The sequence below is a fragment of the Mirounga leonina genome, unplaced genomic scaffold, assembly GCF_011800145.1.
Source record: "Mirounga leonina isolate KUSES-001 unplaced genomic scaffold, KU_Mleo_1.0 Mir_170, whole genome shotgun sequence".
Classification (NCBI taxonomy): Eukaryota; Metazoa; Chordata; class Mammalia; order Carnivora; family Phocidae; genus Mirounga; species Mirounga leonina.
In genome coordinates this window covers 21,252,168-21,274,499 of record NW_023270433.1, presented here as the reverse complement: position 1 = coordinate 21,274,499, position 22,332 = coordinate 21,252,168, and the positions used below count along the sequence as shown (strand labels likewise).

At 36.1% G+C, this 22,332-nt stretch overlaps 1 protein-coding gene across 1 annotated transcript in view; it reads right to left on the bottom strand.

Annotated features, from left to right (window-relative positions):
* Window positions 1-22,115, bottom strand: part of SHOC1 (shortage in chiasmata 1) — an 85,453-nt gene extending 63,338 nt beyond the window's left edge. Inside the window, exons 1-4 of the mRNA XM_035016063.1 lie at window positions 22,071-22,115; window positions 19,398-19,518; window positions 15,351-15,441; window positions 7,671-7,855 (exon numbers count right to left, since the gene is read on the bottom strand). Coding sequence (XP_034871954.1) covers window positions 7,671-7,855; window positions 15,351-15,441; window positions 19,398-19,518; window positions 22,071-22,115 — 442 coding nt within the window. The remainder of the gene's footprint in view (window positions 1-7,670; window positions 7,856-15,350; window positions 15,442-19,397; window positions 19,519-22,070) is intronic.
* Between the last annotated feature and the right edge of the window lie 217 nt (window positions 22,116-22,332).

The following is a 22,332-nucleotide window of genomic DNA, read 5'->3' as shown; positions in this document are numbered from 1 at the left end:
GTACCTCTTAAAGTCTCTAATTCATCCCTAGAGACTCTGAGATGTAGGAAAAGGAGATGGTCTACAAAACCTACAAATGAGATCAATCGGGATTCTATCATTGTAATGACAAAAAAAAAATTGTTTCTATTGTAAAATAGTTATATGGCAAAGTATCTACTTGTGAAGTGTGATACATCTTATACATTAGGAAACACTACTGCCAAGAGTTAATTGCTGGAATAAATTTCTCCTGTTTATCCCCACCCTACTATGTTCAGGTTACTTTAGAATCTTAGCCAACAGGCGCCTGGGTGGCTCAGTTGGTTAAGCAACTGCCTTCAGCTCAGGTCATGATCCTGCAGTCCCCGGATCGAGTCCCGCATCGGGCTCCCTGCTCAGCAGGGAGTCTGCTTCTCCCTCTGACCCTCCCCACTCTCATGCTCTATCTCATTCTCTCTCTCAAATAAATAAATAAAATCTTTAAAAAAAAAAAAAAAAAGAATCTTAGCCAACTGTGTCAGTGCTTTAACAGTTTCTGAGCCAAGGGAGAGAACATAAAACCTGCTCCCATTTTTCAATAAGCTCCTGAGTGGAAAGAAGAAAAGGAAAATATAAGTTCAGATGAGGAACTGCTCAGAAAGCCAAACTCCCCAAAGCAAAAGCTACATTGAAGAGGGAGCAACAATTTCTTGTTCTGGGTAGTAACCTTTCAGTTAAGTAAATTTAGAATGGCATGAGAGAGGAATAGCATGAAGTGATGTCTCCCATGACCAATTACATCATTGGTATGCATATGTTTAATAAATATGTGGTGTTAAGCAGGAAGCCAGGAAACACCCCTTTGCCTGGTGTTACCTTGAAATGCCAACAGAGAACTTGCTCCGTAAGCTAGCCTCCTAAGAGATTACTTATCTGAACCTGCTAAGTTCCTGATAATTTTGTGGCCAAGAGCTTCCCATGACAAATTTGGCATAGTTCTTTTATATACCAAAGAGAGCTAGCCAATCAATTCCATATCTAAACAGGGCTTATGTGAGACAATTAAAGATGGTTCATTTGTACATCCACTCTGAAAGTATTAATGAAGTCATATTAATAGTAAAAACCCAAACAGCATTTATTTATATCCCTGTTTCCACCTTCCACTTCCAAACACAGGTCCTCTAGCCATCTTCCCTTCCTACAGGCTCATCCTAGTATTTCTGCAAGTCCAAGGAAACAAACATCTATCAGTTATGAGAACTTGTTTTCCAACCACCCATTTTTGATAGAGCCGCTTGAGGGCAGCATTGTAACTACACAAAAGTTGTTTTATGAAGGGTGCTAATTCCTTATATTCTTAAGGTTATACAACACTTTCTGGAGTTCTCTTTATTACAGCTCTTCTATTACCAACACAGATATGAGGAGATTGTTCTCTATTGTAAAGAAGTGTTAAATTGTTACAAAGAAGCAAAATTTTACCTATGAAGAGAAACAGAAAATAGAGGTCTACTGACAGGAAAGACAAGTTTATTCTTGGCAGAAGATTCCTATGTCTACCTAGAAAACCCAAGGTAACTAAGTGAAAACAAATAAAGGAGTTCACTAGGTGTCTGATAAAAAATTTATAAAATCTCTGGTTTTCAAACACACATAAACACCCCCAAAATTAATGGAAAAATTCATTCATAATGGTAACAAGTATACAAACATCAAGGAATCAACATAACAAAAATGTACAGATAGCATATGCAGGAAACTACAAAACTTTAATGAGGACCATTTTAAAAAGCTGAATAAAAGGCAAGATAAACCATCCTGGCTAGTAAGACTGACTATAGTAAAAAAAAAAAAAAAAAAAAGTAAAAAAACACAATGACATTTCAATTTCTCAAGAGATCTGTTTTGGAACTTGAAAAACTGATTTGCTGAAAGTAAATCTAGAAGAATAAAAATGTGAGACTAGGGGAAAAAATTTAATAACAAAAAAGGAGAGACTATTTATAAATGTTATAATTACAGGTATGATACAATAATAGACAAATCAATAGAACAAAACAGAAACTCCAGAAACACTCTAACGTGGGTAAGGATTTAGCATATTTTCTAAGTGGCTTTTCTAATCAGTAGAGAAAGGAAAGACTATTCCATAAATGATATTGAGATGACTGCCAAAACATTTGGAAAAAATATTTTTTATCCTTACTTTTAAACATATATCAAAGTCTTAAGGAAAAACTTAAAGAAAATGTGAATAAATATTTATCTAATTTAAAGAAGAATTTTCTAAGTATAAAAGCAATGAAAGAAACCTTAAAGGAAAACATTGATGGTACTGGTTAGTTTTAAATTAAAGATTAAATATATCTTTGACATATACAGATAAAATATAAGAATAGAAAAATAGATAAAAGAATCATTTCACAAAATAAAAATATGCAAATGGCCAGTAAGCATGAATAATTTTTAAAAAGATTTCATTTATTTATTATTTATTGAGAGACAGAGAGAGTGTGAGAGGACACACCATGTGAGAGGACACACCAGTGCGAGGGGGCGTGGAGGGCAGAGGAAGAGGGAGAGTAAGAGAAGCTCTTGCAGACTCCCTGCCCAGGGTGGAGCCCCATTCAGGGCTTGGTCCCACAACCCTGAGATCATGACCCGAGCCAAAATCAAGAGTTGGATGTTCAACCAAAGAGCCACCCAGGCACCCCAAACATGAATAATTTTTAAAATCCAAGTAAAAACATAATTTTTGCCCAACATATCGGGCAAAATGTATTAACACAATAGCAGTAGTAATATATCCAATGATGATAAGGCTGGTGTGAACAGGATATTCTCATATCATGCTAGTGGACGTATATATAGTTAAAAGAAATATCAAATAATTCCATTTCCATGAATTTAGTCTATGGAAAGAACTGGAAATGGAAGCATACAAATTTATGTCCATATTTGCAATTAAAAACATTAGTGTTCTCAAATTGGGAAATGTATGATACATACATAAGATTTAAAACTGCAGTCATTAAAAGCCATGCTTTTGAAGACAAGCATATGGTGAGATGTTCCCAAGATAATGTTAACATTTAAAAATAAGATAATGCAGGGGCACCTGGGTGGCTCAGTCATTAAGTGTCTGCCTTCAGCTCAGGTCATGATCCCAGGGTCCTGGGATCGAGCCCCGCATCGGGCTCCCTGCTCCACGGGAAGCCTGCTTCTCCCTCTCCCATTCCCCCTGCTTGTATTCCCTCTCTCACTGTGTCTCTCTCTGTCAAATAAATAAATAACATCTTTAAAAAAAATAAAAATAAAAATAAGATAATGCAGACACAATATGATCCCAATAGTAAAATGATTTATGTTTAGATTATAGGCTTGGAAGTTTTTAATAAAGGGACATCCTACATATTTAGGATGTATATATCTTAATAGATGTAGAAAACATTAATAAAATTCAGTTCTCATTCATGATCAAAAGCTCTTAGCAAACTCAGAACAGAAAGAGCTTCCTCAACCCAATAAAGGAAATTCTTCCAACACTTAACCCTTGAAACTGACGTAAACATTATAAATGATTCACCACTGAAATGATATTTACATCATTTTTAATAATGAAAGTTAAAGTATTTCCTTTACTGTCAAGAACAAGACGAGAATGGCAACATAATTGCTTCTATTAAACAATGTACTGTAGGTCCTAGTCAGCACACACACACACACAAAGACATAAATGTTGTAAAGGAAGAAACAGATGGCCAACAAAATCACTGTCTTAAAGAGATATCTGTACTCCCACTGCAGCATTATTCACAACAGCCAAGGTGTGGAAACCATGTAAGTGTCTGTCCACAGATAAATGGATAAAAACCGTGTTGTAAGGAAAAGATATGTTATACACACAGACACAAGAAAATATTGTTCAATGTTTAAAAAGAAGGAAATCCTGCCATTTGCAATATGGATGAACATGGAGGACATTTTGCTAAGTGAAATAAACCAGGCAGAGAACAACAAATATTGCATGGTATCACTTGTATGTGGAATCTAAGGGGGAAAAAAGTGGAACTCATGAAAACAGAGAATAGAATGGTGGTTGCCAGGGACTGGGGCTGGGCTGTGGGGAAATAGGGAGAGGTTGGTAAAACGGTACAAACTTGCAGTTATAAGATGAATAAGGTGTGAGGCTCTGATGTATAAAATGGTGACTATAGTTGATACTACTGCAGTGTATAACTGAAATTTGCTAAGAAAATAGAACTTAAGTGTTTTTACCAAAAAAAAAAAAAAAGGTAAATATGTGAAGTGATGGATGTGTTAATTCAATGATGTGAATCTTTTACGATGAATATGTATATTAAATCACCACATTGTACACCTTAAATATATTTAAAAAAAGGAAAAAACATGTGGGTGGTTAAAGTCAAAGGACTGCTGCTTTTTATTATAAATTTTGAGTAACTATTTGATTCTCTAAACTGCATGTACAATTTTTTTTTTTAAAGATTTTATTTATTTATTTGAGAGAGAGAGAATGAGAGACAGAGAGCATGAGAGGGAAGAGGGTCAGAGGGAGAAGCAGACCCCCCGCTGAGCAGGGAGCCCGACATGGGACTCGATCCTAGGACTCCAGGATCATGACCTGAGCCGAAGGCAGTTGCTTAACCAACTGAGCCACCCAGGCGCCCCTACAATTTTCTTTTAATTAAAAATAAAGGGATGCCTGAGTGACACAGTCAGTTAAACATCTGACTCATTTCGGCTCAGGTGGTCATCTCAGAGTGGTGGGATCGAGCCTTGTGATGGGCTCTGTGCTCAGCTTGGAGTCTGCCTAAGACTCTCTCTGCCCCTCTCCTCTCTCTCTCAAACAAATTAATAAATCTTAAAAAAAATAATAAAAGTTAAATTAAAAATAAAGCTACATTTGCATTTGCTTATATATTCCTTGGAATCTGAATGGATATTCATAAAATAATTACATTTATTGACAAATATGTGAATGTTGTAGAAATATTAGTACATATCAACAAACCAATAAATAAAAGAAAAAAAATTTTTACAGATTTGATTGATTTATTTGAGAGAGAGTGAGCAAAAGAGAGAGAGAGCATGAGCACTGGGGGAGGAGCAGAGGGAGAGGGAGAAGCAGAGTCCCTGCTGAGCAGGGAGCCTGACACTGGGCTTGATCCCAGGACTACAGGATCATGACCTGAGCTGAAGACAGACACTCAACCAACTGAGCCACCCAGATGCCCCACAATAAAAGAAAATTACCCACTGTTTTTATATCTTAAAGAAATATGTTTTGAAATTAACTTATAATTTAGTAATTAACTACATTTAAGACAGAAAATTTATAGTATCAATTGAATTTCAAAACATAATGCATTCCTTTGGATATAGACACTGAGACCAAAGTATCTATAAATCTGTCAGCAATCAATATAGCTGCAAATACAATAAATGAAATTGCAAATCTAAATGTATAAAATGATGTCTAATGACACAGGACCCCTAAGGCAATACAGGATACAGACAATTTATATGTATTTAGGAAACTCAAGCATATTCAGTGAATAGTAGTTAAGGAAGCTTCTGACTCTGGTTGATGGTAGATATTATGAGGTTTGCCAATAACGGCTCCTGGTTTTCCACATTAATAATAATAGCTATGTTTGGATATCTGTTATTTTTTATAAACTATCTCATTACATGCACAAATATATTAGTTGATCCCCACAAACATTTTTATAAGAAATTAGAAGTTAAAAGAAATTCTAGAAGAAAATTGAAAACCATAAAATTGTTAATAACTGTCCTCAAATTGCACCACTGTTTCAGAGTAGATTTGGACTATGATCAAATTTTCATTTGGACTATGATCAAATTCAGATTATTCCTAATATATCATGTTCTCAAGTTTAGTCTTTATTCTTTCTTAAATATTTTATTTATTTATTTTTAGAGAGAGAGAGTGCATGAGCGAGCGGGAGTAGGGGCAGAGGGAGAGAAAGAGGGAGAGAAGCGAATCCTCGCTGAGCGCAAAGCCAGGCCTGGGGCTCCATCTCACAACCCCAAGATCATGACCTGAGGCGAAATCAAGAGACAGATATACTCAACAAACTGAGCTCTCCAGGTGCCCTTCAAGTTTAGCCTTTATTTATTTTTTAAATTTATTTTTATTTTTTTTAAAGATTTTATTTATTTATTTGACAGAGAGAGACACAGCGAGAGAGGGAACACAAGCAGGGGGAGTGGGAGAGGGAGAAGCAGGCTTCCCGCTGAGCAGGGAGCCCGATGTGGGGCTCAATCCCCGGACCCCGTGATCATGACCCAAGCCGAAGGCAGATGCTTAACAACTGAGCCACCCAGGCGCCCCTGAAGTTTAGTCTTTAATGCAATCTCTCACTTTTTCATCTCAAGCTAAGAGGGATTTAACTCTATGTCATCACACACCTATATGCTAACACAAAAAATTTTATACACAATTTGTATATTTACATAAAAACAGCTGTAAAAGAACCAAATTCTTATATATTCTATTAGATTATCATAGCTGAAGCTATAGCGTATCTTAAACTTTTTTTTAATAAACATATAATGTATTATTTGTTTCAGGGGTACAGGTCTGTGATTCATCAGTCTTACACAATTCACAGCGCTCACCATAGCACATACCCTCCCCAGTGTCCATCACCCAGCCACCCTATCCCACCCACCCCCCTCCACTCCAGCAACCCTCAGTTTGTTTCCTGAGATTAAGAATCTCTTATGGTGGGGCGCCTGGGTGGCTCAGTCATTAAGCGTCTGCCTTCGGCTCAGGTCATGATCCCAGGGTCCTGGGATCGAGCCCCGCATCAGGCTCTCTGCTCTGCCGGGAGCCTGCTTCTCCCTCTCCCACTCCCCCTGCTTGTGTTCCCTCTCTCTCTGTGTCTCTCTCTGTCAAATAGATAAATAAAATCTTAAAAAAAAAAAAAAAAATCTCTTATGGTTTGTCTCCCTCTCCGGTTTAGTTTTGTTTCATTTTTCCCTCCCTTCCCCTATGATCCTCTGTCTTGTTTCTCAAATTCCTCATATCAGTGAGATCATATGATAATTGTCTTTCTCTGATTGACTTATTTCGCTTAGCATAATACCCTCTAGTTCCATCCACATCGTTGCAAATGGCAAGATTTCACTTTTTGATGGCTGCATAATATTCCAAAATGTACTTTAATTATTAATTATGGTAAATTTGTAAAAATGAGGTGAATTTCCTGATCTAATACTGCAACTATTCCATCTCTACTTTGAATTATGGTTTCACATCAATAAGATGAGATTGAAAATCTTGAGCATATTTTGAAAATAAAATACAGCCATCATTTAGTGATCTACTATTTTAATGTTATACAAGATTGCTATGTCATCAGATCTGGTTACAGTAATATGGTGTGAGCGGACAATGATCAAATCCCTGAGGCTTTTTTGATGCCCAGCACGCACAAACTCCAAAAACAACCAAATTCACAAAAAGGGAATTAATATGAAAAAGAAAGTATTTCCCTAATGTGGCAAAGCTTAGAATTATAATTTTGCAGGTGGATACCTTTAATAAAATAGAAAAATTAAAAATCCAATAAAACAGAAAAACACTCACAAAAATGACAATCTGTTTGTTAGTAAGAAATGTTTTATAATAATAGAAACAATAAATGTTTTACCTTCGTCCTGTGTTTGAAGTGCTGGACATTTTTCTAAACCGCTGACAAGTGTAAAGACTTCAGTGTAGTCCTTATGGGTATATAAACTGGCTTCTTCTACTTCAGTTTGGGAGTTTGGGTTTGAACTTGGAACAACTTCCTCAAACCCACAGTCAATCTGAGTCACCATTCCTGTAATTGTTTTTCTATGACATTATAAAATTACTGTTTTATGTATGTCCTATTTTAAAACATCTTTATTAACAAATAATGTTCATTGTAGAAAAATTACAAAATTCCAACAGATACAAAGTTACCCATAGCCCCAACACTCAAGAAATGAATTCAAAAATTATATATTTTCTCAATTACTTTTGGACATTTTTTAACAAAAGTGGATTCATGTACATAGTATTATGAAACCTGCCTTTTCTGATAAACAATAAAACATGAGTACAATTATACGTCAGTCAATGTACATTCACTTCATTTTGGATGAACAGGATCCCATTGTATTGGTAGGCCATAATATATTCAAACAGTTCCCTATTGTTGGCAATTTAAATTTGTTGTAATCCTTTGCTATTAGAATGCAAGGAATATCTTTGTGCACTTGCCTGTTTTCTTAAAATAGGTTTCCTAAAAACCGAAGCAATGAGGTTAAAGGTATACAGATTTTTTTTTTTAAGATTTTATTTATTTATTTGAGAGAGAGAGAATGAGAGAGAGCGAGTACATGAGGGGGGGAGGGTCAGAGGGAGAAGCAGACTCCCTGCCGAGCAGGGAGCCCGATGCGGGACTCAATCCAGGGACTCCAGGATCATGACCTGAGCCGAAGGCAGTCGCTTAACCAACTGAGCCACCCAGGCGCCCAAAGGTATACAGATTTTTACACTTTTCCATGCATTGCCAAGTTGCCGTTGTATTGGATATTCAGTGTTTGCTTTTCCACATCATTAGCCAACCTTTTATATTGTTTTTCAACCTGAGAGGCTCATCTCTATGACTGAACTAAGCTCCCTTGCTCTCTGGTTTCTGGTTGGGTTTAGCCAATAGGAAGCATTGGCAGATCAAAGGTGGGAAGAGAGACAAGTTGAGATATTATTGTTCCCAAATCCCTCTCCTGGGCCACAGTTTGGAAGTGGCTGCATTTTTCTACCAACAGTTACATCTCTTGTCAGACAGCCCCTCTCCTACAGCTAGCCGTAGTTCTTACTGGGTTGATTACTGTTCAGTCCCCTTGCTCCTACAAGCTTAGAGCGTTAACAACTTCCTGCTGTTTTGGGGCCCTTTTTTTTCTTGGGGGGCTCCCTTGACCTTGCGCATACCTTGCCTGTTGCCTGATTCATCCAGGTAATCTGCCACTGTCTGTAACATTGGGAGAGTTTAGATTTCTAAGAGATCTTTTTAATGAATTTTCTGACAAATAAATATATTATTGGCAATTTAACTACACATTCTAATATATCTTTTCCCCCCTGATATCCTAAAATATTTTAGCCTCAATAATTCCCTACACAGACTGAGAACCAAAATAATATAACCCCCTAATGTAATTGGAGAAAAATGAATATGCCATATCTTCAAGTCATAGAAAAATCTCTAAAGTTTCTCCTTTACTAAGAAAATACAAGGCACAAGAAAAAATATTTCAACTTACCCAGGTCCATATTACTCTTAAGACCATTGATTCCTATGTGAATCTTTACAGACTTCTAAATTTAGCATTTATATTGCAATTCTCTCTTTTGTTTTAAATGTTACTAATAGGGTCAGCACTTTGTAATAATCCTTGGTACTACAGTTTTGAGAAAAATCAGTCAATTCTCTTTCCCTAGATATAAATGTTCTATGAAGAAAAGTATTTCCTGGATCTCCTCCTACCTCCGTGTCCAATATTATCTCTTCTTTGTTCACTGGTGTCTCCTCCTCCACCTAACCTGTGGTACTGGTATTTCCCAGGATTCCAATCTAGATGGTGTTTGCCTTCTTTCCACATCATTCTATCTGGGTAAGTTCGTCCACTCCAATTCACTAATTCCTTAACTTAAAAGAAATATTTATTGAGTGTCTACAGTGTGCTAACACCATTTTAGGCACTGAGAATGGAGTGGTAGAGCAAAACAAAGTTCTTACCCTCGTGAAGCTTACCTATTAATGGGATGATAGACAAACAAACAAACAACATAATGTCAGGTGGCAAAAAATTGTTTTGAATAAAATAAAATATTAGGACATCAAGTAACAGCCTGAGAGTTGATAAGAGGTCTGTTTTAGAGAGTGGCCAGGTGAGGAGCTGATAATTCCACAGTTACCTGAATAATGGTAGGGAGTGACCTATACAAAGGCCTAAAGTGGGGTAACAAGTTTGGCATAATCTAAGAAAAGCAGAAAGGTCAGGGTGACTGGAACAGAGTAAGGTTAGATAGGAAGGAAGGGACCAGATCATGTTGGGCATTACAACACCTGGTAAGAACTTTGGATTTTATTCTATGTGCAATGGGATACTGTCAGTAAGTTATAACAGAGACAGTTCGTGATCTGATTTGTGTCTTAAAAAAAAAAAATTCCAGGCAAACTCTTAGAAGAAAATAGAGGAGTAAATCCTCATGACTTTGGATTAGGCAAAGCCTTCTTGGATATGATGCCAAAAGCCCAAGTGACTAAAGAAAAAAAACAGATAAATTGGACTTCATTAAAAATTTTCAAAAACTGTGCTTCAAAGGATACCACCAAGAAAGCGGAAGGATAATCCACAGAAGAAAATATTCGCAAATCATGTGTCTGATAAGGGACTTGTATCTAGACTATATAACAAACTCTTAAAATTCAGTTATAAAAAGACACATAAACCAACTGGAAAGGGGCAAAGGACTTAAATAAACATTTTCTTGAAGAAGATAAACTAAAGGCCAATAATTACACAAAAAGATGCTGAACATCATTAGCCATGAGGGAAATGCAAATCAAAACTACTAGGACATAAAATAAGCGAACCATTAGGATGGCTATAATCAAAAAGACAGATAATAACAAGTGTTGGCAAGGATGTAAATAAATTGTAACCTTCATCCACTGCTGGTGGAAATGCAAGATGGTACAACTGCTTGGAAGATAATTTGGCAATTCTTCAAACAGGTAAATAATGAGTTACCATATGATCTAGTAATTCTACTACTAGAGAAATGAAATCATATGTATGCACAAAAACTTTTCCACAAATATTTATAGCAGCATTACTCATACTAGCTAAAAACTGAAAACAACCTAAATGCCCATCAACTAATGAATGGATAAATAAAATGTGCCATGTCCACACAATGGATTACTATCTGGCCATTAAGAAAAAAGGTAAGTGCTGAAACATGCTACAACACAGATGAACCTTGAATACATTATGCTAAATGAAAGAAGCCAGCCACAAAAGATCCCATATTGTATATGTCATATTGTGTTTTAAATAAGAAATGTATATTTGGTCTTCATCCCCATTCCTGGCAAGGAAATCCCAAAGCCCTTGGAATTTCCTAAGTGTTTAGAGTGATAAAGGTATATTTGGTTATGTTAATGAGGTGACTTTTGGAAAAACCTCTCTGTTGCCCAGAGAAACAACCATGTGATCAGAGGGCTGGAATTTCAGCCCCATCCCTCTGACCTCCAGGGAGAAGGGCTAGAGGTTGAATCAATTGCCAATGGCCTATGATCAAGTCAATCACATGTATGAAATGAAGCCTTCATAAGAACCCAAAGGGTGGGATTCAGAGAGCTTCTGGGTTGGTGAACACAAGGAAACGTTGGGAAAGTGGTGTGAAGGTACAATGTATGGAAACTCTGTGCCCCTTTCCCATACCTTGCCCTATGCATATCTTCCATCTAGCTGTTCCTGAGTTATATCCTTTTATAATATTCTGGTAATCCAGTAAGTAAAATGTTTCTGTGAATTCTGTGAGTCTGTCTAGCAAATAGATCAAATCCAAGGAGGAGGTTGCTGGAACCTCCAATCTATAGCCAGTGGGTCAGAAGCACAGGTTATTACCTGGACTTGCAAGTGGAGTCTGAAATGGCAGGAGAGGGGAGATAGTCTTCTAGGACTGAGTCCTTAACAGGTGGTATCTGACACTATCTCTGGGTAGATAGTGTCAGAATTGAGTTGAATTGTAGGATACCCAGCTGGTATCAGAGCATTGCTTGTTGGTCTGGGGAAACTACATCCCCTCCCTATGCTGGAATTGGTGTATGATTTTACTTTGATTCCATTTATATGAAATGTCCAGAATAGCAAGTCTATAGAGGCAGAAAGTAGACTAGTAGTTGCCTGTCTGGAGGAGGGGGAAAAACAGGGAGTGAATGCTAATAAGTATAAGATTTCTTTTTGTGTTGATGAAAATGCACTAAAATTGATTGTGGTGATAACTGCACAACTCTGTGAATATACTAAAATCCACTGAATTGGACATTTTAAATGGGTGAATTATATGGATATGAATCATATTTCAATAAAGCTGTAATATAAACCAAACCAAACCAAAGAGTATATAGGGTTTGAAGTCAGACAGACTAGGATTTGAATATTTGAATAGCTCCAACTCTTGACTGTGGACAAGTTATTTAATCTGAGTCTCAGTTTCTCATATATAATATCGGGATAGTAATATCCACCTCACATAATAGTTATGAGGTATATGGGAAATAAATATATGTGCAATGCCCTGAATTCAACTGCATTCATCAGAATATAGCAAGCCACAGAGGAACAGGGGATATTGTTATACATTCTTCCTCTTATTCTACTTGTTCATGTGCTCTCTCCTGGAAGCTAGAAGTTTATTGCATGGTTCTCCCTGATGTTTTTGCATTTTGCCCTTGTCTCCATGATTTGATAGCCTCAACCCCTTCTTTATTCTGTCCATCAAGCTAAAATAAGTGCTATATTTACTCTAATATGTATATATTTATTAGGAGCTTAATATGTCTTTTAAACTATGCTGGGGGTTTTTTTGCTGGTGGTTTTCTAAAAATTAGAATAGTTATTATTTTTGTTAGTGCTCTGTCACAAGTTGTAGCTTTGACTACAGAAGCCAATTTTCTTGTATGTCCTGTTATTTTTAGTGTGTAATTTTGCAGAACATAAGATTTCTTAGGAACACACGGCAGAAAATACCCACATATGTTAAAACACAGCACACCAACACGTTAGTAAAAGAATTGAAGTCTTAGAATCAATATTAAGAAGTAACAAAAATAGAAACAAGGAACAAAGAAAGGGGAGAAAGAGAGGAAAAGCAAGATTTAGGGACTCTATGTAGTGCTAATGATCAGAATGCTTATTCCTAAAATCCATTAGGTAACAAAACTGCAGTAACAGAATTATTTAAAATTAAATTTTAACACGGAAAATCTCTATACTTTCTGCTCAGTTTTGCTTGAACCAAAACTTCTCTAAAAATAAAGTCTATTAAAAATTAAATCTTACTGTATGAGACAAAATTGAAGTTAATAATAGCTTAAACACATATAAAAAGTGGACTTTAGAAGTTCATGGTTAGTAAAGCAGCTTGCAATGTGTCAGAGACTAAAGCTCTTTTTGTTCCACTCTTTCACTTCCACATTTAGTTCTTGTCAGTATAGTCCAAGCTGGTTGCTGGAGCCAGTCATTACATCTCTATTCCAGCACTGGGAAGGAGAAAAGTGAAGGAGAAAAACATGCTGCTTCCTTTTAAGGACATTCCCCGGAAGTTGCATAAGCCTCTTTTGCTTAATATCCCATTAGGAAGAACTTAGTTGCATGGCTATATGTAGTTACAGAGAGGCTGAGAAATGTAAAAGTGATTCTAGGTGGTGCCACAGGTCCACCTTCTTTGCCATGGACTCTATCTTGGTACTGCAAAATGACTGGAAGGTCAGATAAGATCGCGCATCCATTCCTTCAGGGCCTCCCATTTCTCCCACACATGAATCTTGTTTGAGTCAAAGTAGCTAGATCATTGCCTTCACTGAGGACTTACTGAGTATTCTTGCTCTATGCCTTCAGACTTGCTGTTCCCTTTGCCTGAAAAATTTTCTCTCAAGTTAGTTTTTCCTTCAATGTCCAGCTCAAGCTCAATTCCTACTTCTTTGTGAAGCTGATCTCTCCTGCTTATAAATGCACAGCCTTACCAATCTAACTCATAAAGTGAAAAGATCTTAGAGATCATCTTGTTTCTTGTTACTTTAGGTAGGTTCTTGGGCCAGCAGTATCAGCATACCTAAGAGCACATTAGAAGGGCAGAATCTGGGGTGCCTGGTTGGCTCAGTCAGTTAAGCATCTAACTCTTGATCTCAGCTCAGGTCTTTATCTCAGGGTCATGAGTTCAAGCCCTGTGTTGGGCTCCATGCCGGGCATGGAGCCTACTTAAAAAAAAAAAAAAGTGCAGAATCACAGGCCCAGACACAGACCAACTGAATCAGGATCTCCATTTTTAATAAGATTGTCAGGTGATTCACATGCACATTAAAGTTTGAGAAGCACTGATCCAGTATCATTGTACTGATAGAGAGTGAGGGTCAGAGAGAGAAGATGACTTGTCAAGTAGATAGTACTTGACTTTTCAAATCACGACTTGAAATTCACATTTTTTTTTTTAATTCATGGAGCAGAGCTCTTTTAACTACACCTTCCTGCTTCCTCAGTGCTGTTTAGTCATGCAATAGGCACTTTGTATTTTGGCCTTATGCCTTGTGATAAACTTTATGATGGTCATCTGATATTATCATTTAATTCTTACATGGTTAATTTTTTTATGTCTATATATTATCTTCCTAACCTGACTTTTAAATTCCTAGATGATGGAAATGGTATATTGGGTTTCTTTGCATTTTGAGTCTGGACACATTTAAATTGGTTATTTGTTTCTTTCCAGCACAATTAAGGAAAACTTAAATTACTAAAACCTGAAAATGTGAATAATAACTAAATCCTTCCTGGGTCTTAGCACTCTTTGTACAGAGTGAAGCAACATAGTAAATTATTTACCTTTGCACTGAAATCTCTAATTTATGTCTATATTAACAATGTAGACTGGGTTAGATGTTCTTCCTTGTATTATGTACGCTCTGTGTTCCTATCTTTGTCATTACACTTCCCATATTGTATTGTAATTATTTATTTATAAATCTGTACTCCCTTGTGTTCTTTGAAAGTAGAGACTGTTTTCTTGTGTTCGTTTAAAGTAGAGACTGTGTCTTATTCATTTGTGTATCCTGTATCCAGCACACAGGATTGTATATAATAAATATTTGATGAATGACTGAACTAGTAATAAATAATGTTTTGACAAAGTTATGTTAGAAAATACCCTTAAATCTGCATTTATACTATAAGAAAAAAGACCAGTTTTAATATAAAGTGTCCTATAGACACATTCTACAAGAAGTTTACTTATTGATTAAAAGCATAATAACATATTTGCTTTATTTCTCTGTGTGTTTTATAACACAAATGCATAGAGAACAGTTAATATGTGATAAATTAGGCCAAAATAAAAAGGGTATAAATCACTTCTATTAACCTCTCTTTTGTGGCTCAGATTAGGGCTTTTTCTTCAGATAAAAGAATAAAATCTCTGAGGATACAAAGGAAAGGATCTTGTCTCTGCAGAGGTCTGGAGAACTTACTATTTCTCTTTTAGATGTAAAGGGGAAATTGAGGTTAAGGACACATACTTCTCTAGGAACTCCTCCACAAAGAGACTTGCTTTCCATTGATCCAAGACTGAAATATCATCTGTCATTCCCCACACTGAAACAGCTGAAACTAGAAAGGAGAATGGTAAACATTAGCTTCTAGAATTTTCTTTTGCACTTACTACAAGCCAAACATGAACATTTTATATTATGGTGTTATTTGTTCACAAATGTAATTTTTCCCAAAATTTTATCAAATTCCAAACATTTAAGTAATCTTTCTCATTATTACAATTCACTCCCCCAAAACCCTTCAACTAGTCAGAACAATATCACCTGAACATACCATCCTCATTTTTACAACCTCTCTTTTGCTAATACAGCACTACCATCCTAGATAGTCCTGTTCAACAGCTCATATTAGTCCTCATGAAGTTTTATTATTAACCATTTCAGCTTGTTCTGATATATTCTCCTTGAAGGGCCATAACTGTCAGTAGCACTCACTCTGGCACATGATCATACACAGCCATATTTAAAAATTGTAGGTATCTATAGCTTGTCTCTCAAATTAGACCACCGGTTCCTTAAAAGAGAGATCATGTCATATACTAATGTCAGAAGAAGCAACTGAGTGAAGTCAAAGGACCTGTATTCTACCACCAATGTTATGTCTTACTAGTTTTGTTATCTTGAACAAATCACTTAACATCTGAGTCTGTGTGTCATTGAAAAAAATACAAAAGTTTAGTGGTTACGAATATAGGTTCTGGAATCACCCTGACTAGATTTTATTTAATACTTGTAGTGCTACTTAGTAAGTGTATGAGCTCGGGTAAACCTCTTAATCCCTTTGTATCTTTATTCCTTATCTACAAATTAGGGATAATAATAATGGTCTTTTCCTAGTGTTGTTAAGATTAAATGCGATGAGACATATAAATTGCTTAGAACAGTGCCTTACATATTGTAAACAAATTTTGGCTGTTAATGGGGACGCCTGGGTGGCTCAGTCCATTAAACGTCTGCCTTTAGCTCTGGTCATGATCCCAGGGTCCTGGGATGAGTCCCACATTGGGCTCCTTGCTCAGCGGGGAGCCTGCTTCTCCCTCTGCCTGCCACTCCCCTTGCTTGTTCTCTCTCTCTCTCTCTGGCAAATAAATAAATAAAATCTTTTAAAAAAATTTTGGCTGTTAATGTTATTATTGTTTTTAAAAAGAGAAAAAGAAATAGGAAAAAATGATGAACTCATTTTTCCTTCTGTACATTTATTTATTTCCTTCTGTACTTTTAGATAAGCAGATTAATGAAAGCTATTCTTTATCTTACTTCCAACCTGATTGAGATTCACTGCCTTTTTACAATATTCATTGTAAAATGAAGACTTTCCTCCCTCATGTCCTTACTTCCTTTCTTACACACTTCAGTTTCCATAGCCAGTCACATAACCACTACCTTACAAAGACCCTTGATTCCTTTGCCTCTCTTTCCCTTGTACTAACTCAGGAAAACCCCTACTCTCCACCTTGTGTACATACACTAGAACAGCTGAAAATTATTGGAAAAAGATCATCCAGTCATGCTGAATGAACTCATTTCAGATTATGACCATAAATTTCAAATGGTCATCCAATATTGACAGATGATAATAGTACACCTTCCTAACCAAACTGGTTTTCCTGTTCTTTTTTTAAATATATTTTTTAAATTTTTATTTTTAAAAGATTTTATTTATTTGGCAGAGAGCAAGACACAGCGAGAGAGAGAACACAAGCAGGGGGGGTGGGAGAAGGAGAAGCAAAGCAGGCTTCTCCCTGAGCAGGGAGCCCGATGCGGGGCTCGATCCCCTGGGATCATGACCTGAGCTGAAGGCAGATGCTTAACAACTGAGCCACCCAGGCGCCCCTATTTATTTTAGAGGGAGGGAGAAAGTGAGCATGAGGGCAGGAAAGGGCAGAGGGAGAAGGAGAGAATCTCAAGCAGACTCTTTGTTGAGTGTAGGGCTTGATCCCAGGACCCTGAGATCATTACCTGAGCTGAAGGCAGACACTTAATGGACTGAGCTCCGTGGGTGTCCCTATCTCACTTGTTTTCTTACCTGGTTCTGCCTTTAACTGTTGGAGTGTTCTAGGGCTTTGTCCTAGGCTCTCTGCTCTATATATACTCATGCTCACAGTGACTTCATCCGCTTCCATAAGTTTATGTGCAATCCATATATGATTACTCCAGTTTGAAACTCCAGCAGTGCTCAAGATTTATATAATAAATTGCCTCCTTGATGTCTTCATTTAGATACCTAAATAGGCATTTTAACCTGGCCAAAGCAGAGTTTTGACTCTAGCCACAAACTGGCTTCCCCATGAGCCTTTCCTTATCTTGGGAAATAGCACTGCCATCCACCCAGTTGCTCAGGTCAAAAACCCTAGAAGACATTCTTTATTGTTCTATTTCTTCTTTAACCCTCTCACTGTTAGCTGGATCTCTAAAATAATCTCAATTCAACCACTCCTCACACCTCCCATTAATATAAGCCTAGTTCAAGCCACTATCATCTTTTATGTAGAGTGTAGATTCACTAAGCAATCTAGATTCTGAACTAATATGATAGCTTTCTGATTGAATTTATCATTTCTACTCTTTCCCAATCCCTACCCCTTCCATACTCCAGACAACCAGAATGATTTTTCTAAAGCACATATCAGATTATGTCACTCCCTTTTTAAAAACCGTCCAATGATTTGTTACATTAGCCATAATATAAACAAGCAAATAAACTCCATATTATGGCCTAGAATGCCTTGTATCTTTCAGAAGCTGCCTACTTCTTCGATATCCCCTTTTCATCAACCTGTCACAGTGGCTTAATTTTCTGGTCCTAAAACTCATCAAGTTTATTCCTGAGTCAGGAACTCTGCATTTGCTTGAAAGGTTTCTCCCCCATATCTTTTCATTGTTGTTGCCTTCTCATCATTCAGATCTCAACTCAAATGTCCACTTCCTTCCCTAAGCATCTTAGGAAATAGTGCTCCCCACTAAATCTTGTATCACATTACCCTATTGTGTCTTTTCTGCATATTTATTAATACCAGACATTAGCTTATATATTTAATGGTTTTATTGCTGCATACTTCTTACCAATCTGAAAACCCACTGAGGGAAGGAACTACTTCTGTCTTATTAGTAACTGTCCTTAGCACCTATAACAGTACCTGGTACATAATACATGCTAAATAAATGTTGTTAACTGACTTGACTCCTCAATGGAAGCTACCTCTTTCTTAAATCCATGACATGATAAGAGCAAAAGATAGTATTTTGTACTTATACATTTAAAAATAGTTTTATATGCGGTATATCATAACATTTTAAAGTAGCCCTCCTATAGTTGAGCAAGACCCTATTACAATACAACAAATGTTTACAATGCTAGAATATTTTAAGACTTCATCACCTATGTATCTTTTATTTGTTCTATTCATATCTAGTATAAGCTTCCCAATTCCCTACTTTGTCACCTAAATTCTGTCATAAAAATATTAATTTGTAACCTTGAGTTCTTTTTTTTTAAGGATTTTATTTATTTATTTGAGAGATAGAGCATGAGAGGGGGGAGGGTCAGAGGAAGAAGCAGACTCCCCGCTGAGCAGGGAGCCCAATGTGGGGCTCAATCCTGGTACTCCGGGATCATGACCTGAGCCGAAGGCAGATGCTTAACTGACTGAACCACCCAGGCACCCCTTGGAGTTCTGATATGAATAAATGCAATGCAGTTTTATTAGGGCGCCTGGGTGGCTCAGTTGGTTAAGCGACTGCGTTCGGCTCAGGTCATGATCCTGGAGTCCCGGGATCGAGTCCCACATCGGGCTCCCTGCTCAGCGGGGAGTCTGCTTCTCCCTCTGACCCTCCCCCCTCTCATGCTCTCTCTCTATCTCATTCTCTCTCAAATAAATAAATAAAATCTTAAAAAAAATAATAAATGCAATGCAGTTTTATTAATAAGAAAAGCATGCTTTCTTAATAATTTATGGTGCTAAACTCTGACATTACTTTTAAAACAGATTTTTGAGAAATAAAAATAAAACATACCTCTCATCCATGGCCTCCTAAACTTATTATCAATAACTCCTGCATAATTTCCATCTTGATATAAACATGAAGGGACTTGAAGCAATAAAGCATCTCTGCAAAACTTCTTTCTAACTATATTCTATGTAAGAAAGTAAGATTATAAAATCTTTTAATATATTTATCAGATGCAACTATCAATATTCAGAATATTAAAATTTTTTATTCTTTTAAATTCATATTATTTTTATTTAAAGGTAATACCTGCTCATTATAAAATATAAAATAACACAGAACACATAACTGAGAAAGTCAAGGTCCCTAGTAATATAAGTAATACTTTGGCATGTTTTCCACAGACTTCCTTTTCTAGGCTAGGCTAAAATGTGTGTGTGTGTGTGTGTGTGTCTATGTGTTTGGACAAAAAGGAGATCACATCATTTATACAGAATGCCATTTAGCAATGTGCTTTTTTTTGCTTAACAGTATAATATGGCTGTCTTAATTTTGTTTTCTATGTCTTTGCATTATTAAACTTGTGACAACCAGCAAATAAGTTTCTAACTTAAAAAAAATCAACAAATAAAACTATTTCTGGGGCGCCTGGGTGGCTCAGTCGGTTAGGCGGCTGCCTTCGGTTCAGGTCATGATCCTGGAGTCCCGGGATCGAGTCCCGCATCAGGCTCCCTGCTCAGCGGGCAGTCTGCTTCTCCCTCTGACCCTCCCCTCTCTCATGCTCTCTGTCTCATTCTCTCTCTCAAATAAATAAATAAAATCTTAAAAAAAAAACCAAAAACCTATTTCTTAAACCTCATAGTCTACGGTGTGCCTCTGAAAAATGTCCCACTATTCTTCTCAGATTATCAAAATCCTATTTATTAAAAAAAAATCCTATTTATCTTTCAAGGCCCATCTTAAGCAATATCTCCTCTATGAAGCTTTTCCTCAGTAACTCTCAACTTCCCACAAACTTCATTATTCTATGTATTTGGACAAATGACAGTTTCTTGCATTATTTCCCAAGAGTTTTATGTTTGCTGAAGGTGTTATAGATATTAAATAAGAGGTCTTAATTATTCAAGAATAAATGGTACAAAGAAAGAAAAGTTAAAGTAATTTATATAAAACAAGGACCAAAGGTTCATTGCAAAACAGAAAAAAAGCTTGATTAATACTTTGTCTAAAAAAAATGAAATAAAGTTATAAAAATAAAATTTTATAGCTAACAAAATTTTGGTTATAATTAGTTTATAACCATAACTGGTTTTTTGTCAAAATTTTCCCACAAACTGTATTATATAATGATATGCATATTAGTCATTACTTCACCTTTGATTGTAAAGAAGATATTTTAAAAAAATATTTAACCAAAATATTCCCAAGGCATCTCTGACTCCTTTTTTTTTTTTTTTTTTAAAGATTTTATTTATTTATTTGAGAGAGAGCAAATGAGAGGGGTTATGGTCAGAGGGAGAAGCAGACTCCCCGCCGAACAGGGAGCCCGATGCGGGACTCAATCCAGGGACTCCAGGATCATGACCTGAGCCAAAGGCAGTTGCTTAACCAACTGAGCCACCCAGGTGCCCTCTGACTCCTTTAATATTCAAACAATTCTCTTCCTCTTATCTGTAACTAATGAATGTTGCAAGGTCTTCATTTCACAATAGCTTTACCTGTTGAGTGGTTCCCCAACACTGTTTCCATGAACTTTACAAAATTCTACAACTTTTGCAAGAAATGCCATCAATCAGCATCATATTTGTACTGTATCATGGGGTGTGATCCACCAGCAAGAAACTAAGATACCATGGGCACAGATAAAAGTTAAGGATGTTTGAATACAGACTAATTTTGAAGTGACCAATATATTCATAAATATATTTGGTTAACAATGACTTCTGATTCCCTACCATGAATATGTTATAATAACACATTTACCTCCCACAATTATGAAGAAATACAAAACCTGAAGATGTGTAAATGTCTTTCTTATTTCCTATAAAATGAACAGTTTTAGTTACATTGGAGTAATTTTTTTTCCTGGTAATGAGGTCAAGGTTATAAAGAAAATCAAAATTTAACTTATCAATTAAGATCATAAGAACAATGATTTGTTGTATGACTAGTCCAATTAGTTTCTTAACAATGTACTGGACTTGAATCTTAGCTTTGTATAAGCTGTTTAAGTTCTCTAGACATCAGTTTCCTAACCTGTAAAATTGTAAAATCTAGCTCTTGAAGTAGTTATGATGATCAAATGGCATAATCCATCAAAAGAGCAAAGGATCAAATGATATAATCCATCAAAAGACCAAAGTATCTGGCCCATACAAGTGGTCAATACATGCTGCTACTGTTATTTCCTCATAAAGATAACTGGGACTGCTTTTTCCCCCCACTCTTTTCAAGGAAGATCACTCAAGAATGTTCATATAAAAGCAGCCAAAATATGCCAAGTTTCCATTTTTTTCTGCTGACAGCTTCAGATCCACAATACATTGTCAATAATTTCCTTCCAAAAGTGGCATTTTTAAGGTATATTGGAAGTGGGAAGAAATTTTAAATAAATCTCCAAGTAATTAGACTAAAGATTAATCTAAGGACTATGGCAAAATTATCATAATCATGTAGTGAATGCAGATAGTACTTTTCATATCATAATTCTTAGTAGTTAGTGATCCAATAATACTCTACCTCATATAAATAGTCTATTGCACAATATTTGAATGTTGAAAACATGTCTTCTTTCTTTGAAAGCAGTACAAATTTCAGTATCTGGAAATATAAAAATTAAAATTAAATGTTGGTAAAATAGCAAAGCAAGGAGTAGAAAACCATTCTTAATCACAAAACTTTGGTTCATTCATTTTTAAAAAGGCACTGAGTGATAAAAAAGTTTACTATAAAAATAACATTTATTACTATGATTTAAATCTAATATGAAAATAATGTATGT